The following is a 27,139-nucleotide window of genomic DNA, read 5'->3' on the forward strand; positions in this document are numbered from 1 at the left end:
GGGGGGCAGGGGGGAAACCTCCCCCCCATGGGGCTCCAAGTCAGCCCCAGTGCTGCCAGCCCCGGGGGAGTGAGGATAGCAGGTAGCAGGAGAAGTTGCCCAGCGTGGGATGATGGAAGAGATACCTGGGGACATCTGTCACATCAGCTTTGCTTCTCTGTCCCCACCAGCATTGCGGCTGGGGCAGGGCTGGGTGTTATGTTGAACTGGGGACCAGGGCACTGTCCCAGCCTGGGTATCTTTGCCAGGACCGGTGCTGGATGCACAGCTGAGCCGCTGAGCCCTGCCTTGTTCAGGCAGCATCAGCCCCTCCAGCCGTGGGGAGGGCCAAGACTTCATCCAAAGCTGAGATGCTGTTAAAAATAGATCAGTCGTGAACTGGTTTTCTCTTCCTTGGTTCTTGGCCCAAAAGCTCATTCCTCTCTCTGGGCTGGCTTTGAAGCTCTCTGGATGCTGCGAGACACAGGCTGCGTGCCAGCCTGCTGTTGCAGGGAAGCTTGGAGAGCAGAGCGCTGCAGGAACGTTATAGGTGGCATAGCTGTCCCCAAAATATTTAGTGGTTAGTGAGTGCTTTCTCCCAAAAAAAAGCACTGCTGGAAAAAGAATCTGCTGAATAGATGAGGAAACAAAGCTAGGACAGGAGGGGCTGTTTGCTCCTCCACTTGCACATGGTGCCCTTGTGAGGGGGCACAGGCTCCTGACCACTCCTGGCCACAAAGTGATGCTCACACCAGCCCTGCAGCTTCCTAGAAAACACTTGCTGGCTGCAGCCTCCCCTCATCTCCGCAACCCGGAGTGATCCTGCCAACCCCTTCGCTGCACGGCTCTGCAGGAGCTCCTGACACCCGCTGCAGAGCCGCCGTGTCCCGGGCCGGCTGGGCCGCTCACGCTCCCCGGGAAAAGGCCATGTCTCCCACTTTGACACTGGTATTCTGAATCCCAGTTTCCTCTTGTAGCCCTTTTCTGTCATTCTAATTCTTCAGAATAATTTTTCAGGTGTGAACACTGAGCCTGGAGACAATTTTAAGATGCAGCTGTGAAACCTATTATCCGTGTCCCCGCTATCAAATACACGAGGTGCTGGGCTGCACGTAACCACGGAGCGATTACATGGCAGCCCCGGTGATGAATTGCAACTGAGACCTCCTGGGGCTAAATAAATATCAGCTGATAACTACTGATAAAATGAATTTCCATGTGCTTTTCTTAAAAGCACCCTTCCAGTATCTGTGCCCGATTGTGGCACTGCATGTCTCCCAGGGGAAGCTGCATTAACTGTGGCATTTCCAACCCCAGCACCTTGGATGTCTAACCAGAGCTGGAATAAAAATAAACCAAATAAATCCATGTCCCTGCAGGAGCCAGGCAAGGGCAGAGAAAGGCAAGGGAAGATCTGAATATCTTTTCCCTCAACTATTCCACCTCAAAAACATGAAAAACTGTTGGGATGCAGGGCATCCCTTGGAAAAGCCAGCAGGACAAGGGGAGCTGCAAAACGCTGGGGACAGAGCAGCGAGGTCCCCCAGGTGATGTGAAGAAGGAGAGCAGCAGCCTGGCAGGGCTTCCTCCAGCACCCTACCCCAGAGGAATGGGTGCAAGCCTGTCTGCACAGGCACCCTTACACCCTGTGCTTGAGGAGGCTTCTGCTCCCTGCTCTCCAGAGGTAGTCTGGAAAAAGGCAGAGAATAAATCTATGGAGCTTCTTGGAAAAATGGTCTTTGCCAGTGACTTTGAGAGACTTCTGAGCAGGTTTTGTCTGTGCTGGCGTTTCATGTGGGGGCTTCTCTTCCCAGCACGTGTCTGAGCGGAGGGAGTGTCGGGAGGGCCGATGCTCCGCGTCCCCGGGTGCAGCGTTCCTGCTCTCCGGCTGGCTGCGGAGAGCAGCTGCACCGCCAGTGAGAAAGCATTTGGCTGAACATCCCATCCGCCTGGTTTGCAAGTGAAAATAAGGCTTGTCCGATGGCCAGCTCCACCCAGAGCAGAAAATCAGACCCTTTGGCAGATCGTTGCTACTGTAATGAAGTTTAGCTGTGCCGAGACTGCCAGTCCTCGAATAGGGAATGTCCCACGTGGGTTCAGAGGAGTTTGGGGACAGATCTGTCAAAACTGCTGCTGCTGCTGCTCAGGGTTTTTGGCACTGCCTGGGGACACCCACCGCAGTGGAATGTCACACTGTGGCTCAGCTCACCCTCAGCACTGATTGCACATCATCTTCTCCCCACAGTGAGTCCCCCCAGCATTGTGTGGTCTCACAGAGCCGTGATGAAGCTCCTGCTTGTTGCCCCTCTCCTCCTGCTTCTCTTGATGATGGTGGAAACCAGACCAAAACCTGCAGGTGAGCCCCAGCCGGTGGGAATTGCCTGGAGGAGAGAGAAGTGAGTCTGTGAGGGCAGCGAAGCCCTCGTAGGATGGTTTGCTGCTTGAGGTGGGGGGACCCGATGCTTCTTCGGGGGCATCCCCAGGAGGATGGAGGATCCCCCACTGGCATGGGACCCTAACTTCCCAGTGCTGCCCAGGGGAGCGTGGTCCCAGCATGGTAGGTCTCGTTCCACTTGCTTCAGGCATGTCCTCAGCCTTGGCACAGCTCAGGGCTCATCACCCTCCTGTCTGTGGGCTCCGACCTTGGCAGGAGGCACCGGTGTGAGAGGGAACCCCCTCCTCGCATGGGTCTCCTGGTGGGGGGGGAACAAAGCAAACCCAGGGGTACCAACGTCTCTCCTACCGGGGCAGAGGGAGCTAAATCAGTTCCAGTTTAAAAATGGTGAAGGCACTGAACGGAGAAAGGAGCCAGGTATGTCTCAGAGATCTTCGGAGCAGTTGAGTTGACAGCCCGGGTCTGGGCATCCTCCCAAGGGGACTCAAAGTGTTTGCTTACCATTAGGGCCAAATCCTCCCAGACTTAGGTACACACAAGCCAAGCAAAATATGTTCCTTGGCATTTCACTTGCTAAACACTCTCCCGGTTTGCACTGGAAGTAGCACCCATATGTCTAAGAGGGGCTCTTTGGCTCCATCCCCGCCATGTGCGTGCCCTTCGCTGTGCTTTTCGCTGTCTCATTTTCTATCCTTAAACAAAAAAAACAAACAAGCAAGCCCTGGTTTTAGGCAGAAACTGACAAAATGCAGTAAAAACCAGGGGAGGCTGGAGCTGCGGGGGGAACAGAAGAATTGCCCAAAGCAGTATTTTCCTGCTTGGCACCGTAGCAGCGGGAGCCTGTGGGATGCAGAGGTCTGGAGCGGGAGCTGCAGCTCCTGGAGGACAGCACGAGGTGCTGGGCTGTTCTACACTTTAATGCTCTGATCTGCTGCAGAGATAAAGACACCGTTGCCTAAACCTGTGCCTGAACCTTGCCAGGGTAGATGCCAGCAGACAGAGGTATTGCCGCAGCCCCTGGGGTGGTTGGCTGGGGAAATACAGGGAGCAGGAGCTGGATCTGGCTGCAGGGACAGTGTTGGGAGAGGAGGGGACACTGCTGTTTCCCTGAAGCCCTGCAGCCAGGGCATGTCTCTGCAGCCTGTCACCTCTGCTCCTGCTCTGCCGGCATCCTCCATGGGTTTATTTGGCAGTGGGAAGGTGCTGGTCTGTGGGTGCTGCCCTCTCCATCCCCCTCAAGCCTCACAACGGGGATGTCTCTGCCCCCAGCCCTACTTCCCGCAGGCAGCTGTGAGGCTGAACTGTCTCCTTGCCCCTTTCCAGCCCTAAAGTGCAGGACAGGTCCCCTGGACATCGTGTTCGTCATCGACAGCTCCCGCAGCGTGCGCCCCTTTGAGTTCGAGACCATGCGGCGGTTCATGATGGACATCATCGGTAGCCTGGACGTGGGCCCCAATGCCACGCGGGTGGGGGTGATCCAGTACTCCAGCCAAGTGCAGAACATCTTCTCCCTCAAGACATTCTTCACGCGGGCAGACATGGAGAAGGCCATCAACAGCATCGTTCCGCTGGCCCAGGGCACCATGACGGGGCTGGCCATCCAGTACGCCATGAACGTGGCCTTCACCACGCAGGAGGGCGCACGCCCTCGGCACAAGAAGATCCCCCGCATCGCCATCATCGTGACGGATGGACGACCCCAGGACCGTGTCACTGAGGTGGCCACCCAGGCCCGGAATGCTGGCATTGAGATCTATGCCGTGGGCATCCAGCGGGCAGACATGAACTCGCTGCGGGCCATGGCCTCGCCACCACTAGAGGAGCACGTCTTCCTGGTGGAGTCCTTCGAGCTCATCCAGCAGTTCGGGAAGCAGTTCCAGGACAAGCTCTGCGGTGGGTGAGAGCCTCAGCTATGGGGTGGCAAGGGTGGTCCTGATGCCTGCTCCTCACCTGGGCTAGAAGGTGACCTTCAAAGGGGCGTTTGGGGTGGGCTGCCCTTGTTAGGAACAGTGTGGACAGGGAAGCAACCTTCTCGATGGGATGCGGGGACAGATGGCCTTTCTTCTTGCTGACCTTTCCTCTTGCTCACCTTTCCTGGGATGAGATAAGGAAAGCTTTGAGAGCATTGTAAGCAAGTGCTTTTCTTCAGCCATGCCTGGTAGCTCTGCCCCAAGCCTGAACGTTGTGGAAGCAGTGATGGGAATATTAAAGAGCAGGAAATGTGGAGCTGGTTTCCCTGGGTGTGATGGGGACAGATGATGTGTCCCAGAGTCCCATATACACTTCGACCTGGCTGTAGCAGGGTCACCTCCTACGCAGACACGTGCATGGCATCCGCCGCACGCACATTTGTGTTTAATAAAGCCCTGGCTGTGTGGTGCTGCTCTGGAGAGTCCAGACGGTCTTGGCTGGGAGCCGGGAGGCTGGTTCACACTGTGGCTGTGCTGGTTCGGAGCTTGCAGACTGCGACCTGTCTGTCCCCTCCCGTGCTGGCAGGCTTTGCCAGAGACCTGGCACTGCAGCAGGCTGGTGAGACCTCACTCTTGCTCTCCAGTGTCTGTCGAGGGGCAGAAGGCAGCTGCCAGCATCTTTCAGGCGGCGTTTCCCAGCCAGGGGCGCGTGGGTGCCTGCAGGGCTGTGTTAGTGGGTCCCTGCTTGCTGGGGCAGGGGTCCTGGGCTGATCAGATATTGTCCTTGGGGGCCCTGATGTGCTCTTGTGCTTGATGCCTTTGCTTACAACACCCTGCCCATTGCCTGCCTGCCTTGTGCCCGCTTCCTGGCCAGCTCTGCGGGCTCCTGGCCACGTGGACACGCAGACCTGGCTCCTTCAGCACATTCTCACTGAACTCAAGCTTTTATTTACCCAGCTCAAGCTATCAACGGTATCAATTAATAGTGAGTGTTGATTTGATGCTTGGGTAGATCAGAAAGGTGAGATGGTTCAGAAACCTGTCCCGTGCAGTGTCCGTGCTTGTGCACTGGGAATCAGGGGGTGAGCGTTGGGGCTGGAAGGGCTGGGGCCGTGGGCGTTGTCCAAATTGTTTTGGCTGCAGGGACAGGGCACATGCCGGAGCCGGGGTTTCCATGCATCTGTCATGCCCATGGGCTGCTCTGATGCCTGTTCTGTCTTGCAGGGGTGGACATGTGCATGGAGCAGGAGCACGGCTGCCAGCACAGCTGCGTCAGCACCCCTGGCTCCTTCTACTGCGAATGCAACCCAGGCTACAGGCTCAACGTGGACGGAAAGACCTGTTCCCGTAAAAACCTTTTTTTTTATCCTAACTCTTGTAGAGGACGTGTAGTTACAGGTCTCATGAAAGGAAGCTGAAACACAGCAGAGGACCCTGCAAGGCCACCAGCGGCCTGGGTGCTCCGTTCACCGGGCACACAGCCTCCCAAGTCTGTAATGGCTGCGGATGGTGCTCAGCATTGCTAAATCCTGGTCACCTCTCTGGGATGGGACACTTGGGGCTCATGTGGACACAACCTACCGCTGTCACCGGAGGGAGCTGTAGGCAGCGGGTACCGGATGATGCATGTCCCAGCCACCAAAGTGCATGGTGTTTTGGCCGCGTATTTTGAGTGCAAAGCTGTATTAGTTGGTTCTGGCCACCACCCGGGAACTTTTTCTTCTTGTCTCATGATGCTGGGAGCTGCCTCGAAGCCCTGGAGTGGTCCCTGCTTGGCTGCCCCGGGGAGACCGGGACAGGAGGGTGATGGGTGTCCTGTTCCCTGCAGCCATCGATGCCTGTGCAGATGGGAGACACGGCTGTCAGCACCAGTGTGTCAGCGCTAGTGGGTCGTACTCCTGCCGCTGCCGTGCAGGTTACTTCCTCAACCAGGACAAGAGGAGCTGCACTAGTAAGTGTCCCTCTCCTCTCCTGTCCCTTCATGTGTGGCCAGCAGGTCTAGGGAGGTGATTCTGCCCCTCTACTCTGTTCTCATGAGACCCCCTTTGCCGTACTGTGTTCAGTTCTGGGCTCTCCAACACAAGAAGGACATGGAGCTGTTGGAACGGGTTCAGAGGAGGGTCACAAAGATGACCCAAGGGCTGGAGCACCTCTGCTATGAAGACAGGCTGAGAGAGTTGGGATTGTTCAGCCTGGAGAAGAGAAGGCTCCAGGGAGCTCTTATAGCAGCCATCCAGTACCCAAAGGGGCTACAAGAAAGCTGGAGAGGGGCTTTTTACAAGGGTGTGTGGTGATAGGACAAGGTGCAATGGCTTTAAACTGAAAGAGGGGAGATTTCGATTAGATATAAGGAAGAAATTTTTCGCTATGAGAGTGGTGAAACACTGGAACCCCATCTCTGGAGTTGTTCAAGGCCAGGTTGGATGAGGCTTTGAGCAACCTGATGTGGAAGGTGTCCCTGCCCATGGCGGGGAGTTTGGAACTAGATGATCTTCAAGGTCCCTTCCAACCTGAACCGTTCTGTGATTCTATGAGTCATTTGCTTCTCTCTCTTTCTCTTGTCTTTCCTTTTCTGCCCACACTTCTTCTCTCACCAGTGATCGATTACTGCAGCTTTGGAAACCACAGCTGCCAGCACGAGTGCGTGAGCATCCCCAACGGGCACTACTGCCGCTGCCACAGTGGGTTCACGCTGCAGCCCGACAGCAGGTCCTGCAGGGGTATGTCCTGGCGTGGTGGCGTGGCACAGGCTGCGGTGTACGGCAGATGCCTTATCCTGCCCGGTCCTCAGGGGAAGGGCTGTTCCAGGACCACCCCACCTGGGTGGGGATAACAGTGTCCCTTGGCTTGTCTTCCAGCCACCGACCTCTGCAACGGAGTGGATCACGGCTGCGAGTTCAAGTGTGTGAGCATGGAGGGCTCCTACCGCTGTGTGTGCCCCGAGGGCCAGCAGCTCCAGGCTGATGGCAAGGCGTGCAGCAGTGAGTACTGCGACGTGGCTCTTGGCATCCTCCTCGTCTGGGCTCTGTGATCCTGGTGGGGGCTTACATGAAAGTAGGCTGGGGGTCTAATTGGGCTGGAAGAGGATGGAGAGGTGGCTGGGCTTGGAGGAGCACCCCAGCTGCTGCAGGGATGGATGCGGGCTTGTGTCCTTAGAGACATGGCCCAGAAGCTGCAACAGGAGCTGTGAGGAAAGGTTCAGGAGAATGGAGACCTAGGAATGACTTTCAGGGGATATTGGGGTGGCAGTGGAGGTTTTTGGGCTGAGACCCCTGGGCACGCTGTGCTTTGCTTCCTGGCCTCACCCCGGCTGCAGATCCAGGGGGTCCATGTGGTGTCCTGAAGCCCAGCAGCTCTGCCCCAGCCCTGGGCATCTTCACTCCGATGGTGCCCACGGCCAGGTTGGTCCATTCTCATCTTCCCCCTGTGCCCCCACAGAGTGTGGGGCTGGGCACGTCGATCTGGTGATGGTGATCGATGGCTCCAAGAGCGTTCGGCCACAAAACTTCGAGCTGGTGAAGCAGTTTGTGAACCGCATCGTGGACCTGCTGGAGGTGTCCCCCCACGGCACGCGGGTGGGGCTGGTGCAGTACTCCAGCCGCGTCCGCACCGAGTTCCCCCTCAACAAGTACCACAGCGCAGATGAGATCAAGAAGGCGGTGATGGAGGTGGAGTACATGGAGAAAGGCACCATGACAGGCCTTGCCCTCAAGCACATGGTGGAGCACAGCTTCTCCGAGCTGGAAGGTGCCAGGCCTCTCTCCCACAATGTGCCCAGAATTGGGCTCGTCTTCACGGATGGGCGCTCCCAGGACGACATCTCTGAATGGGCCAGGAGAGCAAAGGAATCAGGTGCAGAGGACTGGGAAACCCCAAATTTCAGTGCTCTGGGCATCCCAGGACAGGTCCTCGGGGTGGCTGGCTCTGGGGAGGCTACAACATCCAGCTTTGGGGTGCTGCATTGCCTGGGTCTGTGGGACAGATGTGCTGTGGTTGGAGGGTGCTCTGAGCAGCATCCTCCATGCAGCAGCATGCGCCGCACTGGTGGTGCCATGCTCCTGCCCGTCCTTCCCAAATTCCTGCCCTGCTTTTAGGAAGCCCAGGGGAAATCCCGCATCCTTGGCTGCCCAGGGGATATCTTGCATCCTCAGCTTTGCTCCCGCTGGGTTTGGGGCTGCTTGGTGCGAGATGGCTGATGCAGTGCTCAGGATCCATCCTTGCTGCACAGGGATCGTCATGTTCGCCGTGGGCGTTGGCAAGGCCGTGGAAGAGGAGCTGAGAGCAATTGCTTCCGAGCCGGTGGAGCAGCACTTCTCCTACTCGGCTGACTTCACCACCATGACCCACCTCGTGGAGAACTTCAAGCTGAACATCTGCCCAGGTGGGTGCCCCAGCCCTGGCTGTGCTGGGGGCTCAGCTTCCAGCTGGAGGGAGCCTGTCTCTCCCCACAGGGGTGGTTTGTGTATGTGTGTCACCCTGCGTCTCGTGTCCCAGGGCCGAGCTGGGCTACTGTGAGCTTAGGGTGTCTCTGGATCTCATCAGGCTGTTGTGGGTATAGAGGTGGGTCTCAGAGAAGCATTTGGAGGAGGAGGAGGTGGAGCTGGGAGGGTTAACATAAAAGGGATGATGTATGAGCATCCACTCTGAAGCCATGTCACAGGCAGAGCCTGGGGTCTCACCCCGCCTTGAAGGATGCTGCTCCAGCTCCCAGTTTGGCCCATCTCCTCATCCGGACCTGCACTTCAGTTGGTGCTGGGTGGAGGAGGACCGCGCTGGGTCACTCTGGGTTTCTCCATGCACTGGGGTGGGTTGGGGCTCCCCAGTGTTCTTGGGACACCCAGGGTCTCTTGTGCAGCTGCAGACATTGGGTCAGCGTCCCTCCCCCATGCTACCCTGGCTTGAAGGCAGAGTGGAGCTCAGCACTGGCTGTCCTCAGCCTACTGTGACTGGGTGCACAGCAGTTCCATGGGATGCCTGGTGGAATGCCTGATGGGATGCTTGGTGACAAGCTCGCTGGGCTCGCAGGGATGCAGCCTGGTGAAAGGGAGCGAGGCTGGAAAAGAGGAGGAAATATGAGAGCCTCAAGGCTCCAGTCCGGCTCCAGCGGGTGGCTGTGGGGATAAGGGACTTGTGTTGCGTGGGAGCAGGAGGGAGCCGGGCACCGTGGGGCCGTGGCTCTGACTGCACCCAAACCCCCACGGTCACAGAGGAGGGCAAAGGGGAGACAGAGATCCGCAGCCCCTGTGAGTGCGAGGCACTGGTGCAGTTCCAGACGAACACCGTGGCCATCCTGCAGAGCCTGACTGAGAAAAATATCCTTTGGGGGTGGTGCCTGGGCTTGCTGGGGTGCGGGGCAGCCTGGGGACAGACTGCACACAGGGAAGTGAGGGATGGGTAAATGGGAGCGGGGAAATTTTAGGCTCCTTCAAGGGGAAGAAGCCCTTTGCCCACCAGACCGTTTGGCTCACAGTTTCCTTAGCACGTTCACTTGCTCAGATGACGGCCAGACTTGAAGACTTGGAAAAGCAGATTGCCAACAAGAAGTGATCCTTGCAGAGGGCTGCAGTGCTCGGATGGGGCATGGGGACGTACAGTAGCTATGTGGCATTGTTATTGCTAGGTTATTGTAAAGCATCGGTGTTTGTTCTTGTATCGCAAAATCCCAAGGGGGATGCGGAGTGTATTTAAAAAAAAGAAAAATACTAAAAAAAACCCAAAAAGAACTTGAGCAAAAACCCCTGCTGCGAAGCCAAGGGGTTCAGCCTTCGCTGTTGCGTCATTCCTCCAAACTGGCAGGTCTGGGATGAGGTGGGATGTCTGCGTGGGCAGGCTGGGCTTTGAACAAGGAGATGTGACACCCAGCCCTTTCCCAAAGGGGCCGGGATGAACTAGCCCCTGTGCAGCACGCCCCGGCCCCAGTGCCCACCAAGCTGCTTTGCAAGAGAAAAAAAATCCTCCAGGGATCGCACCCTGAGAGCTTCTGCCATCTCAGTGTCTGCTGCCAAGCAGTGGGGCAGGGAGAGCCGGGCACCGTGGGCAGTGCATAGGGACACGTGCCACCCGGCTGGCTCCCGGCAGGGTGCCCGGGTGTGCATCCATGCGAAAGCAGGTGGCAGGAGTCAGCAGATCCCCTTGCCCATGTTTTGGCAGAATTGTTTGGGAATTGGTCATTATCTTGTTGTGTTTTTTTTTTTTTTTTAATCACATAGCAAAGCGGTAATAATTCTTTCTATGAATATCAATGTGTGTGTATATATATTTTTCATTTTGAGAGCAGAGTAGTGCTATTTTTTAAACACTTCTTTTATATAAAGAAATTTCTATCCTGACAATAAACACTCTGAAGATTTGTTTGACACGTGCCTCTCCTTTCAGCCGGCCTGCAGGACCAGGAGGCATCTCTGCGTCAGAACAGGGGTCTCTCGCTTTTGCAAAGGCTCTGAAAAATCCTTTGGGAAAATCCGTGCTCTGTGGGCACCACAGGGTGCTGCAAACCTGGCATCAGCTGGAGAGAGCCAGCATGGCGTGGCTGCTGTGTCCCCGTCGCCAGTGTTTGCTTTGGAGCCTGTGCTCTTGAGAGCACGGGGAGCTCAGTACCTGCTTTAGGGAGGTGTTAATGTGCCAAGTCAGCGGTGCAGGGTCACTTACACCCGTGGGGGATGTGGCCCTGATGCCAGGATGTGTCTGCTCGGGGCAGGAGAACCACCAGGCTCCCTGGCTGGCTGCATGGGGAGGGATGCCGAGGCAGCCAGGAACCCATCTCCCACAGGTGCATGGGGCAGCGGTGGCTTTTTAATCACAGAAGTCCACCTTGGTGTAGTCCCCATGCCCCGCACCCGGGGAAAGGAATCTCCACTTAGTCCTGTCTCCTGCATGTAGAGAGAGGGTGCTGGGTAGGAGAATGACAGGCTTTTGGAGGGATCCTTCATGCACCCACCTTGGTTGCTGGTCCCGTACCCAGGAGCTGAGAGCGCAGCAGGACTGAGAGGAGCTGTTTTTTCTGAACTAAGCAATTCGTGCAGGAGGGATTCGTGTGCTTGGGGTGGCCCATGGGGCTGTGCAGGGTGCTGGGTAGCCCTGGACTGGGGCGAGGAGAAGGAGGAGGGTTAAAGCCCTGGGCTCACACCACTTCAGCACAGCACCTTTCCCCCAGTATGCTGTTAGTGGCTCCATCATCCAGTTTGGCTAATTTACTTTGCAGAGTCTGGGTGTTTCCACTGTCATGACTATTCCTGGTGGGTTTATAAGCCACTTTCAGGGCTGGCTGAGGGACACATCCTGCTGATCCTGCTTCCAGGCATGGTTTGCTCCATGGACTCATGTCCTAGGAGGTGTGACCTGGGATATGGTGAGGTTTTGTGCACTGGAGGCTGCAATTTGGAGATGAGTAGCAGGAGGCTGAAAGCAGCTCCTAGGCTGGGGTGTGGGGCTCACTCAGACTGCTCGAGAGAAGAGGAGTTGCGAAGTGCTCAGGTGTTTGCTTTAGGGGGGGAGGAATAGCTTTTTCCACATGCAATCAAAAGCAGTGGGTCCCTAGGTCAGTGTGGGGGTTTGATGGCTTGTGAGCAGGGCCCTTGTCCCAGTTGACATGGACTGGGGCGTTTATAGCCTCGTTATATGTGTTTGCTGGGCTGGCAAACGAGGTGCTGCTGATTAGCTCTGCATGTATCCCAGCTGGCAGCTCCACGACCCTCCTGTCAGCCCTATATCCTACCCATCAGTCCCACATCCCACCCAGCAGACCTATATCCCATCCATGCACCTCTCCCAGGCCCCATACCCCTCTCACCTACCCCGTAGCCCAGCAAACAGCCCGGGGGAGGGGGCGGTAGGTAGGATGGTGCTGAAGGTCCAAACCAGATCCTATTGCTACAGACCAACAAGCCACACCAGTGTGCTGCAACTCCAAAACTGGGCACTGGGGCTTTCCTGCTTTGTGCACAGCTCCCTAAAAAAGACCCACATAGTAACCGCAGGGAAAATTAAAACAAAAAAAAAAAAAAAGGGAGAAAACAGGAAGCAATTAGCTGAATTCGGGCTTTAATAATAGGCTTGATTAAGGCAGATAATGACATGGCCAGAGGGCATAATTAAGCCTCAGCTGGCTCAATGTAATTTTGGCAAATATCAAGGGAGGTTGTAGACAAAGCGGAGCTGGGCTCACAGTGAGATGGAGAGGTTTGGTGAGGGCTGGCAGCACGGATGATGGAAAATCATGGATGGGGAGGCATAAGGAGGAAGCACGGGGGCAAGCAGCAGGAGCTGAGCATCAGCCGAGGTGGGATTTTTCGGGAAAGCACCGCCAGGACGGGCTTTGGGATGGCACCTGGGAGCAGGGCCGTGTCTACGCGGTCCTGCAGAGCCTCATCAATGGCTTTGCACTAGATGGCACCAGACACCAGCGCTGAGGAGGGTGCGCTGGCCGGGGACATCCCTCTTCCCGGGCACGAGCCAGAGGAGCATCCTCAGCCGCGAGCCGGGCATGGCCTGACGGAGCTCGGCGTGAGGCCGAAGGCACTGCATCGCCCCTCTTCTGAGGGGTGCACCCTGCTGAGGCTGGGGCTCGGCCATGGGCAAGCCCCGAGCTAGGGGACCAGGGACTGCTGCGATCCCTCCTTGCCATCCCCGGGAAATACAAACTGGAGTGCCCTGGCCTGGCTGGGAAACTGCAGCGTCAGCATCCTCAGAACCGCACAGCTCACACCCTGCTGTCTGCAGAGAAGGCTCACGAAATGATTTTCATAGAGGAAAGTACAAGAGTGGGATAGGGATGGCTCTGCGGGATGCTGGAGCAATGGGTGCTGCACGCATGGCAGGGTGCAACATGGGCTGCGGGCAGTCCTGTGCACAGAAACGCCATGGTTGGTGTTATTCCGTGAGAGTCTGCAATAAAAGCAGATTTTAGACTTTTCGCTATGGATTTGCTATGGATAAATCACTAGCAGAAGTCTTTCAAATGGATTTCTTCTCCCCAACCCCAGCTTCTCTGCAGCTGAATCCAAGCCTTGCTCCTTGGTGTTTTCTCTTCTCTTGGGGGTGCAGCCCCAACACTCCCTCGGCTGGATCCTGGCACCAGCTGGGAGCACAACACTGTCCTCTCCAGCCCAAGCATCAGCTGAACACCAAAGGATTGCTTAAAAATTAATTCAATGCTTGTATTTCTCATTAAAAGTGCTAAATTTTCTGGGCCATTGGTGCACGGCCCAGAAAGTCTATTTGGATTGGCTAAATGCTCTCCCAGTTATTTAATAAATGACTTTACAAAGAGCTAAATGCAGCCACAGAATCATTAGGGAAACTGGATAATAATTAACAGACATCCAGTAAGTTAACATCCAGTTAATGCAGCACATCAAGACATGAGAAGGGAAGTCTGAGCAGGAAAGGGCACAGTGAGATGCCCACCATGCACTGAATGGAAAGCAGGGGCTCCAGGGACTGGGGCAGGGCACTCAAGGGCTGCACAGAGCACATAAGGGTGATGCCTGGGCTTTTGCTGCTCCTTGCCCTGCCCAGTTGTGAAATCAGGGGCTGCCCCAGCCTGCCCTTTGCCAGAGCACGGGTTGTTGGGCTACAGGGTGCCTTCCCCTCCCAGGGCATTCCCAGTACCTGTTTCCAGCACAGCTTGCATTCCTGCTGGCCCCAGAAATCCCAAGGAAAGGCTCCAGGAACCTGTTACCCAAGGCGAGGGGGACATTGACCCATTGGTGGGAAATGGAGTCATTTCCCATTGCCCAAGAGCACTTAAAGTCAACAGCTTTTCCCTGGAGGAGGGGGTGCAATCTGCTTGTGAGGGAGAAGATGGAGGCCTGCAGGCTGGTGAGATTTTCACCCTCTGAGCAAGGACTATAGCCCTTTATCTCTATGACCATGAAGAGTTAGGGCTCAGTCACACCAGGGATGTTTGGCTGGTGACAGGGCTGTATGGAGCTGAAACTCCTACCCCAGTGAGGCCAGCCACTTTCTTCCAGCATCAGCCCACATTCCACATGGCAGCAGCCATCCAGATAAGATGCTGGGTTCAGGTGGCCACCTCCCCATAGTTTGGGAAAGACTCACCCTTGGCTGAGCCAAAGCTACTTTCCACACACCAGCTTACACCACCAGAAGACAGGAGGGTTTGGGATTCAGGCAGGTTTCCACCGGGAAGACCTCAGAGGACCAGCCCTGGGAAGGCACAGATAGTCCCATGCACTGGACTGTTGCTGATCTGGATCATGCTGTAGGGTTTGGTTTGTGGGTCCACACAAAAGCAGGGTACTGAGGGAAACCCATGTAACAGACCCCCAGAAGGGAACACAGCATGGTCACCATGATGGTGACTCCTGGAGAAGCGTGCCTGCCCAGGAGAGAGCAGCTCCCCCACCTCCAGCCTGCTTGGGGGATGATGCCCTGAACCACCTTGTCCCTCAGCCCCAGGTATAGCTGCAGGGGACAGTTGTGCAATGGAGTAACTGCTTTTTGAGCAGTTGAACAACCCTGTTTGTGTCTTGTGCAAAAGGCTTCCGGAAAACACAACGCAACGGCAGAGGAAAAAGGTTAAAACATGGGCAGGGGCGCAGCTCAACTCCCCACCCCCATCCTCCCCAGGGGTTTAAATGTCGGCATCTCCCAGCTTGTCATGCTCACACCTCTCGGGGACACGGCAGCATGAAGTCGGTGGCCGCCCTTCTCCTGGTGGGGATGCTCATCCTCTGGGCAGAGCTGCCAACAGGTATGGGGTGTCCTGGGATGAGGGACAGAGAGGGAAAGCACAGGGGCTGGGAAGGAGCTGTGTTTGCAGGGATCTTGTGGGATGGAAGGGGAGAGGTGGGGGGAGCATTTGCTGGGGAGCATTCCCCTAAGGTCCTTCAGCTGCCGGCAGCCTGGAGCAAAGGGCTCCTTCCTCTTGCAGGCAGCACCTGGTCCTGCCCGCCCATCCGCATCACCTGCGCCCTGGCCAACCCGCCGAACAGGTGCTTCATAGACCGGCAGTGCCCGCGGCACAAGAAGTGCTGCCAGACCTTCTGCGGGAGGAAATGCATCTCGCGCCCATCTCCCTACTCCTACGGTAGGGTCTCAGGAGCCCCCACCCCTCCTGTGCCCACCTCCCTGAGTGGCAGAGGGGAGGATACAGTGACAGTGGCCCTGGGCAGAGAGCTGTGTCCAGCTGCCAGAGCCTTCCACTGTCAGGCTGGTGGGGTGACTGATGGCCAAACATGCAGGTTGGGGCTACTCTGAGCACCAGCCCCAACCTGTTGCTTTCTCTTTCTCCAGTGTGAGCTCCTGCTCCCAGGACAGACCAAAGGCCTTCTCAGCATCCCTGGCTTCTCCTGCCCGATGCCAGCTCCCAGGAGCACAGGGACACCCACCAGCCCACGCTCAGAGACCACCTCAGCTCCAGGATCACTCTGCTGACATCTGTCACACAGTGCTACGTGCCGGCTGCTCGCCCTCTCCCTCTACTTCCCCACTGCTATTTTAACAAATAAAAGAGCTTGTCCCAGGGATGCTTGTGATTTGTGACTCCTTTCCCCACCTCCTGCCTCTCTCCAGGCCCATCCTGGCACAAGCTCCCACTGCTGCTTTCACCCCAGAGCTGCTGCCCGGGGAAGAGGATGAAAACAGTCCATCTGTGCACCCAGAGTGTGGTTAGGGGAGCAAATCCATCCGGAGGTATACAAACCCCAGGAGGGGAGGGCAATGAGAAGGGGCTGGAGTGAAACACAACTCGTGGCAGGGTGTGAGGGGCCCTGGAGAGCAGTGTGCCTGCCCCAGGCACATCCCAAGCCAGGCAAGGCTGTGGAAGGGGACTGACTCTAATGCCCAAGGACATGCAGGAGGCAGAGCCTCCCCATGGGTACCCCACTTGGGGGACATCTGGAGGGCAAAAAAGGGGATTACATAGACCCAAATCCCACGTGGTGCTGAGCCCCTCACTGAACCTGAGCTGGTGGGGGGAAATTCAGCTGCAGAAAATTGCCTGGGAAAGTCTCAAGCCAGGGCAAAACCCCACAGCTTTAAGGGGTTCTTGTAATTTTTGTACAGCTGAGGGCCAGGGCCAAAAATTCAGGAAATGTTGAGAAACATCAGGAGGAGAAAGCACATGCAGCCTGAGAGACCTGCCCAGCACAACAGCAGAGCCAGGCATTGCCACGACTCATGGCAGGGGCAGAGCATCACTCAGCCTGTGCTGATCCCTAAACTGTGCCCATCAGCTCCTCCCCAACCTTGTTACATGGAGCCACGGCTGATGCCAGGCTCACATATCCCACCATCATATGCTCAACAAGCACACCCAGCCCAGACTCAGAGAGGAGCCTGCTCTGTCTGCACGGACTAGAGAGAAGAGAAAAATGAGTGAGTGCTGGATGACAGATGGAAAAGAACATTTGGGTGGCTGGCTGGGAGGAGGCACGATGTCTCCATTGCCTTTGAGCTACAGCTCCCAGTCAGGCAGACCCTGCTGCAGCCCAGCTTCCAGCTCCTCATACCTCCCTGCCCAGGAGGAGCATCCTGCAGGTGCCTGGGGCTGGAGCTGCTGGTGCAGAAGGGCTGAACTGGTGATCCCCACTACCCAACACGAGCAAGGCGATCTGGAGAGCAGCATGAACTGGCCAGATATCTAAACCACCCACAAATTCAGTGAGATAAAACCTCTGGCGGTGGGATCCACATCTCTCATGGCCGAAGATAGACACCAGAAGCTCCCTGGCCAAGGCTGGGGACAGCATCTGCTGGAGCGAGTCCTTCCATGGTCAGCCCCACGGAGGAACTGGAATTAGGGAGGTGAAGACTCAAACTATTCAGTGACTGAGAAGGAAGAAATCCTGTGGCGAAGGATCACCTCTCTGCTTAGCGCAGCCAAGGGAGGGCAGAGGTAACTGGAGAGCTCGTGCAGTGCTGGGAAGGCTGGAAACACCAGGTGATCCGGCCGGGACAGGCAGAGCAACGGCTGGGAGATCATCAGCCAAATCCAGTGTAAAATCAGACGTTGTTTCCGACTAGTGCAGTGTCCAGCTGTGAGGAAAATAAGATCTTGGCCATCCTTACACTAACCCACCCCTCTGAGCGAGGAGGACAGTGCCACACAAGCCATGGCGTGACATGGCCAGAGCCCCAGCAGTCCCCTGGCCATCCCCACACCGAGGCAGCCAGGGCTGGCACTGCGGCTCAGGGCAGAGAAGCCCGATTACACCTCCTGTCGGTCATCAGTCACGGATCACAGTCCTCCCTCCTCTGTCAGGACCAGCTATTACCAGCTATTAAGCAGGCATTTCCACACAGCTGGCTAATTTGATAATGCTGCAGTTATCTTGGTTTGTTAACAAGATTAAATTGCTAATTGGTTTGATTAAGCACAGAGCTCCAGGCATGGAGTGCCTCTCGGCTGGTAGAACTCATGGCTCTGCACAGCCCAACGGCTGCTGTGACCAGTGCAGCAGCTCCGCCATGGAGACAAGGGCAAGGCAGCAGCCCAGGAGGGCTTCATCCTCCCAAAAGCTGCTGCCTGGGACCTCCAGATGTCCTTGTGATGGCTGGAGAGGTCCCATCTCCTGCCCTAAGACAGAACCAGCTTTGCCCTTGTCATCACTGCCACCCAGCTGCTGCCTGGGCCAGCAGCAGGAGATGGCTATGGGGCCAGAAGATGCTTTGGGGACACTGGTCTGCCTAGCTCCTGCTTCTTTTTGTTTGGAAGCACTGCAAGCTGGAAATCTAAGGCAATGCACTAGCCATGTATATCCACCTGCAACTGTCTTAGATCCTCTGCTCTCCTCTCCCCAGGCACAGGTCCCGACCACCATGCACAGCATTTCCAGCAACACCCAGCTAACCACCACAGCTGTACTGGGGAGCTCCCACCACTGTGGGTTAGACTCACCCATACCCTCCCATGCAGCCAGCACCCACCCAGGAGGAGCTGGGCAATGGACCAAAACAGACACAGGGAGGGATCACTGATGTGGTAAGCTCCTGGCAGCATGCTTTGACTGAAAATCCTTTGGATCCAGGTCTCTGGGAAGGAAGGAAATTCTCCTCTGCACCCTAGGTACGTGCCAGGGAGACAGTAGGAAAAGCAGCAAGTCCTGTGCCAGAGAGGAGATGTTTCCATACTGGTTCTTCCCATGTCATCTGCTTCCCCAGGGCTAGAGCAGCCTGGAGACAGAGAGGTTCATTTTCTTTGCCTGGGGGCTGACCACAGCTCAGGACTCACTGCTATGGGACCTTCTCCTGGGAGAACCAGGTCTGCTGTTGGGAACATGGGCAAAGGCTGCACCCAAGGACCCAACTTTGGGTTACAAACATCCATCGTGGCTTGTCACAGCAGCAGCACCACTGCATGTGGTAGGTCTGGCTTGCTCCATCTTTCTACAAGACAGGGATTTTTTTGACCAATCTCAAAGGAAACATCCAACACTCATCCTGGAGATGGGATTCAGAGGGGCTCTCCAGGGAGCCATCGGCACCATGGAGGCAGCCTTGCTCCACACAGAAATGCACTTTAGTCCACTCCAACATGGAGACAGGGCAGAGAATAGAGAAGGAAGGTCTCACCCACAGCACACCTGAATGTCTTTTTAATATTTTCTTGAAGCCTTCTTCCTGCATGTTTTATGCTCTGGCTCAGGAGACTGGGTGGTCAGGGTCTGAATACAGAACAGTTTGGTGCTCAGAGTGATGCGAGACCTTTTCAAGAGATGATTCAAACCAGTCTAATAAGAATTACTACAGCTTTGAAAACCTTTGAAAAGGGAGAGTTATTTAACCAGCCTGGCCCAGGAGTGGGAAGCTGTAGTCCCAGCAGGATGCAGCAATCACATCAAATCCAAAGGATAAAATACTCTGGGCTGAGCAGATCCACCCAGCAGTGGCTCTGCCCATGGTCAGGTGCTACACACAGCCTTCATCTCCTCTGTAGAGAAGCAGCAGTATTTAAGGTGGGAAAGGGAGTCAATACCATTCTGTTCCCCACCATAAAACATATATACACCTCTGCAGGAAAATAAACCATCCTCACATTGCTGAAGGTCAACAGATGCATGAATTCACTCGATGCTTTCTTCTGTGGGATGGCTTATATAAACTCAGCTCCTCACCTGGACCAAGACACTCCCCAGGCACAGGGAGAGGGTGGTCAGGGCCAGAGATGTCTCACATCAGCTGATGCCCTCCAGCATTTTCTTTCTAAAGACACAAGGATGCCTTTTTGCTGCTTCGGAGTCCAGCCATGAACATGCCTCCACTTGCCTGGCCGGTAACCCTTCCTGGCGCCCTCCCCAAATGCAGCAAAGGGGAACACACGGCACCAGCTCTGGCTGCTCTGACATGGGAGGGAGCCAGGTCCAGGGTTGGCATGGTGAGGGGAGACTGCAGCTGCCACCAGGAAGCCTTTGAGACTGCCAGGGTGGAAGCTGCCCCTTCTGTCTGGCTCCAGCACATCACTCCAGTTCCACATCACACCCAGCCCCCTGCATGGTGGGAAGCCCCAGAGCAGCAGGATCTGGGACCACGGCCCCAGGGGTGCCAGAGCAGCCCACTGATTTCTCTCCTGTCTAAAGCACTGCCAAGCCTTCCAAGCTGCTTGTGACAAAGCCCTTTGATCTGGCACAGAGATGGCTCTGCATGCCCCATGACAGCAGAGCTGGGCCTCACTCCAGGGAGCCACTTGGCTCCATCTGCCCCTGCATTCCACCAGGAATCCTCACCAGGCTGCACACCAGGAAGGCTGTCAGAACTTCCCTGAGCCGGGGAACCAAAAAGAAAAGAAAGCAAAAAAAATGAGACACTGGCAGCACCCTGTAGCCTGGGAAGATTCCTGCATGCCAGCAGTTCCTTGGCCCTGCACAGAGAATGTGGAGGCTGGGCAGCAGCATGGGCAGGGCAGGCAGGGCTCTGTCTCCCCTGGCCTCTCTGCAGCCCCAGCTCTGAGCTCCAGGACCAGACTCAGAGCCCCTCAGACAGGCTGCTGTCTGCATCCAGGCAGGCGGCTGGGATGCTACACAAATAACAGCACTGGCAAAGAGCTGCCAAAGCCCTTGAGGACTCTCACAAGACCAGTTTGCAGAGGAAAGCACCAGCAGTGAGCAAAGCACCTGCCACAGGCACCAGCCCCTGCTCACACACCAAACCACAGCCCAGCTCCCAACTCACAGACCACCCACCCACACACTTTGGTCAAGGTCATGGTCATAAACTCACCATCACCCCCAAATCCACCAGCACAGGGTACCTGCACACCCTCTCCCAAACAGGACCACTCACCTGCAGACACTCCCAGCTGACACCAGTGCCTCCCCACAGCAAAGTGGTGGAGAGAGGAGCATGGGCTATTTATGCTATAATGCAGCCCAGGTGAGCTCCTGCTGCTCCCTGGCTCCAGCTGTGAAGGGGAAGCCATTTCCCAGCTCCTTCGGGTCCCAGCACCGGCTCCCTGTTAGCTCCAGCAGCATGGCAGGGGGAATTCCTGCCTCTCCAGCCCTGCCTGTGCCAAGGCGCACCCAGATGCTCCTTTCCCTGGCAACTATGTAGGTTAATAACATGCAATGTGATTGCAAGACGCAGGGAACCGCAAAGCTATGTCAATATTTAGCTTTTACACGTTTGGCTAATTAGAGAGCAACCTGTGATTCCCTCCGAAGGCTGCTTCGCCCCTCTCCCTCCCCTTCTCTATGTTCCCAGTTCAGATGGGATAAACGTCAGCTCATTATTTCTGGAGTTCGCTGGTCGCAAACGGTCTGTCCCAAAATGCTATTCCCAGGCACTGGATGTCAGAAATCGTTATACTAAATAAAGCTCCATGAATGATTCATGAAGCTGGATTTCACATTAATCAGGGAGAGATGGGCGAAAGCAGCGCAGGCTGCTGTGTCGTGTTCTTGCACAGCCAGGCAAAGGGAGAGGTTTGGACCTTCAAGGCACAAGAGATACGGTGCAAATCAGAGAAACGCCCTGGTCCCAACACAATCAGAACCTGACCAAGTGGAGACCAAGAGCAGGCAATGGGCTGTCACCCCAAGTACTTTTCTGCTTTGGGAGCTCCTGTGACTCCACCACGTTAACGAGGGCAGGGCAGCCCGCGTGGCTGCTCCAAGCATCCTCAGAGATGCACGACTGCTTTTCGCATCAGCCTCAGTCTCCAGCACGAGGCTGGGCCAGCGCTCGGGACTCACATACTGACTCCCTGGCTCTGTGCGCTACGGCCACTGAAAATAAAAAATATTTTTCTGAAATGTCATTGGGAGGCTCCATCCAGGGCCCAGGCAAACAGGGCTTCTGCCTGGATGCCACACTGCGTCCCAGCATGGCCTGTCCACCAACGGGTATTTTCTTGCTTCTTCCACTTCTCCAAGACTTTGGAAAGAAGGTAGATGTGTAATCTCTTGGTACTTGAACCTACCTAAAAGGGCAAGCCCTGATCTCTGTAAATGAAAGAGTGAGGGGTGCCCTCAACACAGCAATGTTGTTGAAGTGTGGGGTCCTGAGAACATTTTGCAGGAGCGTGTGTCTGTGCCTCTCCCAATCAGCCAGGCTCAACCCGCGAGCTCCTGTCCTTGGGTCTGCCCTGGCATCCCTGGCTGCTCCTCTGCCGCTTGCTCAAAGATTCCTGGTAAAAAAAACCCTCAAAACTGTAAAAACACAGTGACAAGCAGCCAGGCCAGCTGTTCAGCAGGGAAAAATTCATAGCTGGCATTGGAAAATCTGGGCTCTGACACAAAGACAGCGGTGATTCTCCATGGAGCTGCAGACAAATATCTATCAAGATGCCGAGGAGTCATCAGACCACTCGGCTTCCCCCACCATGGCTCTACAGCCTTCCTGGGGCTGACAGTGCATCACCAGCCCCGAACCATGGCAGGGCTGATCTGCCACCGAGGGCACCCGCCTGGGGGGAGCGGGTCTCACACCAGCCTGGGCCCCCAGAGCCACCCCGCTCACTCCCCAATGCTCCAGCATCTCGCGGGGCAGATTGGCGATGCTGCAGCTCCATCAGCCCCAAGTCCTCCTAGGACCAAGGTGTCCTGCCCAGGCAGGGATGATGTCTGCAGGAGGGAGAGGCAGAGATGGGATGAAGGAAGACAGCCAGTTCCCCAGCATCTCAGAGCCTTGAGACCTGAAGACCCTCTGCCACCAGACCCCCTCTCACCACCCACCGTATTGCCAAAACCTCCTGCAGAGAGCCCGAAGGACATCATCCTTCCAGAGATGGATGAGCCTCTCACCCTCAGCCCATGCCCTGCCAATCTCCAGCTGTAATTGCTTCTGCTCTCACACCCTCGCCAGCACAGAGGCAGCTGGAGGCAGCCCTGCAGCCACAGCCAGGAGCTCACCAAAAGCCTCGAACCACCAGGGCATTTTGACCTGCAAAATGACAGGAACGGTGACAATTCATCAGCAATTTATAGTTTTGCCTGGAAATTTCCAATCATGTTGTCACAGCCAGGCAGGGGCTGAAGGGGCCCAAATCCAGTGGCCACTCTCCGTCCCCAGCTTGGAGAGACCGTGCCCCAGGGCAGGGTTGTTGTCCCCGCTCCCGCCAATGCCAGCCCCTCACCTGTGTTTGCTTTGGGATGAAAGTATCTGCAGCATCAACTGCCTCAGGGTCATGGCATCTCTCTTTATCCCAACCCCCTTATTGCATGGAGAGAGTGATTTCCAACTTGTCTCCTTGTATCATCCTGAACTACCAATTCACAAGGCAGTGCCATGCGCAGGGTGGCACAGGGGCAGGGAATGGACCTCCCTTCTCCGTCCTGCCTGGCCATGCCCAGTGGGTCTCAGGGACCACCGTGTGCTCCCTCCGCGGCTGTGGCTGTGGCCATGCACAGTTATGGAGAGCAGAGTGCAGGGTGAGCATCTGCACCGCACGAGCCTCTGCAGAGTCAAAGGCTCGGCCGCACTTTTGGTTATTTGCTCCATTTGACCTGCAATATTGTAAGATTTAATTGCAATGAAGTCTGTGTTTCCACCCTCACCTGTGTCTTTCCTGGTGGAGAAAGCCAGCAGTGAGCCTGGGCTGCCTGTGCCAGGCAGGGTGAGATGATTCGTTACTGTGGCTTTGTCTGTGCTGGTAAATTAAACGTGCCCAGGCTGACTCTGGCACCAAAGCCAGGTGACAGGGAACATATCAAGTCCTGGTTATTAACCTCTCCTCTAACACCGCCCTGGCAGCATCCCTGCCTGCAGTGGCTCCCAGCCCTGCTGGGAATGGTCTGGAGAGGGCTGCCTGACCCACAGGAAGTCCTGGTCCAAGATGGTCCAGCAGGTGTATGATGAGCCTGGGAATGGCCCTTGGCTTTGTTGAATTCGATTTTGGGGATGTGTCCTGAACACTGGAGGGCAGTGGAACAACCTGCGGCAGAGACAGAGCAGAGGGAGAGGATGCAGCACATGGGAGACTGCAAGTTGCTATAAGATGGATGACAATGGATGGAGACAATGGATGTTCACAGGGCACATGGAAGCTACACTGCAGCGTCTCCCTACTCCCTCTCCAGGCATCCCCCACCTACATAAAATCTGTATAAAAAATAGCCACCGCTGCATTAAGACTCTCTAAATTTTCTCATGTTTCTCGTTAAGCTTCAGAGCCCAACCACAACCCAAGGTCTCCAGCAAGTTCAGTGAATGTTCCTTAATCTTTCCTGGCTTAGGCACCCAGTGGGCTCAGTAAAACTCTGAGCCAAGAAAGTTTTAGGCTGTTGGAGCCATGGGCTGCAGCCAGGCAACACATCAAGAGCCTGTCCCGTGCCCACCGCAGATGGGTGGCGACGCAGCCACCTCACTGCAGGAGCCTGGATGCTGTGGGTGCATCCAAGGGCTCCGGAGCTCCCTTGGGAGAGGCTCAGATCTGAAGGAGGTTGGTTAAATAATCTCCTGGCATGAAGCAGGCTGAGATCCCCCTATCAGCAGTGCCCACACACACCCTGCGGCTCTAGGGGGAAGGTGAGGGCTGTGGGGGTGGGACCCCCAGAGCCAGTGGTCCCACTCCCCTCCTCCTGCTCAGAGGACCTGCCAGCATAGCTCAGCTTTTCCTCCCCACCACCCTGTGGGCTGGCTCTGGGGAAAAGCAAGGCTGCACAGGGACATTCAGCATGGGAAGGAGAAGCCCAAACCACTCCAGTTGGAGCAAACCCCTCCCAGATCCCAGGTGGGGACAAACACAGCAGTGAACACAGAAACCACTGGAAAACAAGAATATTAAGGAAAGCCCGAATGTCTTTGCCACTGCGAAACGCAAGAACAGGCTTTTGCATCTGCCCTAATTTAGCTCTTTCCCTCTGGAAAGGACTATTTGTTAAACGCTTTGTGCTCCTGTCCCCGGCATTAATCGGCCCCTGTCGGCAGCCGGCTCCATGGATCCCCCGTGCTCGCAGATGTGGGAGCACTCGCCCCGCTCTGTCCCTCCTTCCCACGTGGCAGATACCCAGCAGCTCCAGCCTTTCACAACAGATGTCCAAGGGGCTGAAAAGTGCTTGAAGATTTTTCTTTTAATTAAAGGAGCTCTGCAGACATGCTATATCCATATATATTTCCCCCTATTTTTTAATTTATTGCTACATCAGCTATTAAAAAAAAAAAAAAAGGCAGAAAGAAGAAAGGAAAGGAGCTGCCACAAGCTGAGCGCCTTTCGGGATGACTCACTGCAGTACTGAAATGGCTGCTGGCTTCAGACTCACCCTGCCTCTGCGATTTGCTTCCAGACTGCAGAAGAGACCACGGCAAGAGGCTTCACCCCCAGTCCCTGTGTGGAGCATTTGCCATGTGGTTATCGACATAATCCCCCCCAGGCTTCGGCAGGAGGAGACCTTCCTTCCCCAAGAGAGGAAGATGGGGGAGACATGAAAGGAAGAGATGGCGAGGCGTTTCCAGCTGACCTGATTTTCTGCCTGTTCCCGTCTCCACATCACCGCCAGTTAGTTGCGGAGCAGTGGCGGAGGCGCAGGGCTGGCCCGTGCCACGGGGACCCGCAGCTTCCCAGCACGGCTGCAAACCCGGCTCTGCCGAGCAAGGCCCCCTTGCACCTCAATTTGCTGGGAAAGAGCATTAAAATGGGAGTCTCCCTTCCCCGCCACGGCTTGCCAGTGTCAGTGAGAAGTCAGGCCAACAAGCTCTGGTCGGCTCAAGGGAGAGTCAGGCCCTTCACAGCTGAGCTTGTGCAGCAAAGGGAAAATTCTTCCTGAGAACCATTGATGCTGCAGCCAAGTCCGCCCCGAGGGATGCTGTGGCACCAGCACAAGCCTATGCGGGGCCTCTGCAGCCCAAAAGGTGAATTTTGCTCTCCTGCAGCCGCTTCCAGCCAGGGCTTTGAGCTGTAGCGGGAGACATAGAGGTGTCTCCCCTCCGCATGTCCCCAGCCCCTTCCCAGGGTGACCCCTCCAGCCTGGGGCATTACGGGAGAGGCCCAGCAGCTCCCTGCCTCACTTCCACTCACGCTTCCCAGGGAACAGTCAGCAAACCTCCTGGTGCTGAGAGAGCTGGTTTTTGGGGGACAGGTCTCAGGTGTGCCCCGTGGTGGTGTGTAAATGAGGGTCTAGTGCAAAGTGCCGGATGGAGTGGGTGCCCTCACAGCACAAGGCATGGCTCCTTCCTGGAAAAATAACTGATTGAGAAATATTTTCTGAAGGGAAAAGAAAATTCACCCTAATCACTGTATGTCAGTGACAGGCAGAGAAAACCCCACACAGGAGCCGGCCCTCCTCCCACCCCATGGGCTGCACCCCGCTGGGGTACTGAGCTGGGTTTGCAAATGCTCGGAGCAGACGAAGCTAAGCATGTTTATCTTGCAGCTTCCAGGGATGCTCAGCCATCCCTAATTGCCATAAAAATAAATGCTTTTTGCTTTTTGCTTCGTATCACAGAACAGAGGAATTTCCCGCAGGTTTTTTTTTTTTTTCTCTCCTCGCTTTGTTTTTTTTTCTTTTCCGAGGCCACCCTCAAAGTCATCCCCTCCCCCTCCCTCCACTGCCTCCTTCCCATGTAAACAGCACACGGCACACACGGCCTGACACATCACACACATGGAAACATGCTGATGGCCCCGCAGCGGCAAGCGCTGCCTGGCGCGGGGATGGGGCTGGCAGCACACGCGGCCACGGGAGGCAGGGCATGTGGGCAGGGGGAAGGATGCTCCCCACCAAAAAGGGCTCTCAGCCAGCCACATGTAAGCCCAGAGAGGGTGAGCGCCTGCAGGCTCCAGCCTCTCGGGCTGGAATCAGCAAGCCAATGGATCTGATGCAGAGGGTGGTGTGAAATCTCGCCCTGTGCGAGCCGCCTGTCTGACACAGCTGCTCTGTGCTGGCTGCCGGAGCAATGAGCCATCACTGCACGGACATGCAGCCCCAGCCATCATCCCAGAAAGGTCTCCCATCCTCTCTTTCCCATCTCGCTGCTCCAGCACCTGACTTCTGGGGGAGTTGATGTGCTTGCAGAGGTCCCCGGGCCATTTGGGGATGGCCTTGGGTGGCGGTGGCAGCTCGCTGACCTGAAACACAGTGTGTGCCATGCCTGGGACTCGCTGCCTTCACCCACCTCCCAACGAGCCTTTAAAGAGACAACAGGGAGCTCAGCGAGCCAGGGGGGCTTTTCCTCAGGGGGCTGCCCCCGTGCTCTACACACCCCCCATCCCAAGGAGGAAGATGGAGCTGGATCGCATGGAAGGTGACCACGAGGGCAGAGGCGCATTGTCTGCCCAGTGCAGGGTGGTACTGCTGCGGGGGCCCTGCTCGTCCTGAACACCTGCAGCACGGGACAGCACGCTGCATCCCACACAGCTCTGGGGACTCAGCTCCCCAAGGGCAGCACTTGCCACGTGGGTGGCTTTGCAAAGAGCTGGGGTAGGCCTGGGCCAGATGAGGCCGGTACCCCCACGGCGGCT

General features: G+C 56.1%; 2 protein-coding genes across 2 annotated transcripts; both read left to right on the forward strand.

Annotated features, from left to right (window-relative positions):
- Window positions 1-2,247: 2,247 nt before the first annotated feature.
- On the forward strand, window positions 2,248-9,831 carry MATN4 (matrilin 4). The gene is made up of 10 exons (XM_086622912.1): window positions 2,248-2,335; window positions 3,698-4,267; window positions 5,509-5,631; window positions 6,113-6,235; window positions 6,882-7,004; window positions 7,143-7,265; window positions 7,723-8,136; window positions 8,513-8,665; window positions 9,492-9,596; window positions 9,773-9,831. Exons 1-10 carry the CDS (start codon window positions 2,263-2,265, stop codon window positions 9,829-9,831), a joined length of 1,866 nt encoding a protein of 621 aa, XP_086479038.1. The 5' UTR covers window positions 2,248-2,262.
- A 5,088-nt stretch (window positions 9,832-14,919) lies between these two features.
- PI3 (peptidase inhibitor 3) lies at window positions 14,920-15,765 on the forward strand. The gene is made up of 3 exons (XM_086623077.1): window positions 14,920-14,998; window positions 15,179-15,334; window positions 15,541-15,765. Exons 1-3 carry the CDS (start codon window positions 14,935-14,937, stop codon window positions 15,543-15,545), a joined length of 225 nt encoding a protein of 74 aa, XP_086479203.1. The 5' UTR covers window positions 14,920-14,934; the 3' UTR covers window positions 15,546-15,765.
- Window positions 15,766-27,139: the final 11,374 nt, after the last annotated feature.

Source organism: Tauraco erythrolophus, chromosome 18, assembly GCF_009769465.1.
Source record: "Tauraco erythrolophus isolate bTauEry1 chromosome 18, bTauEry1.pri, whole genome shotgun sequence".
Lineage (NCBI taxonomy): Eukaryota > Metazoa > Chordata > Aves > Musophagiformes > Musophagidae > Tauraco > Tauraco erythrolophus.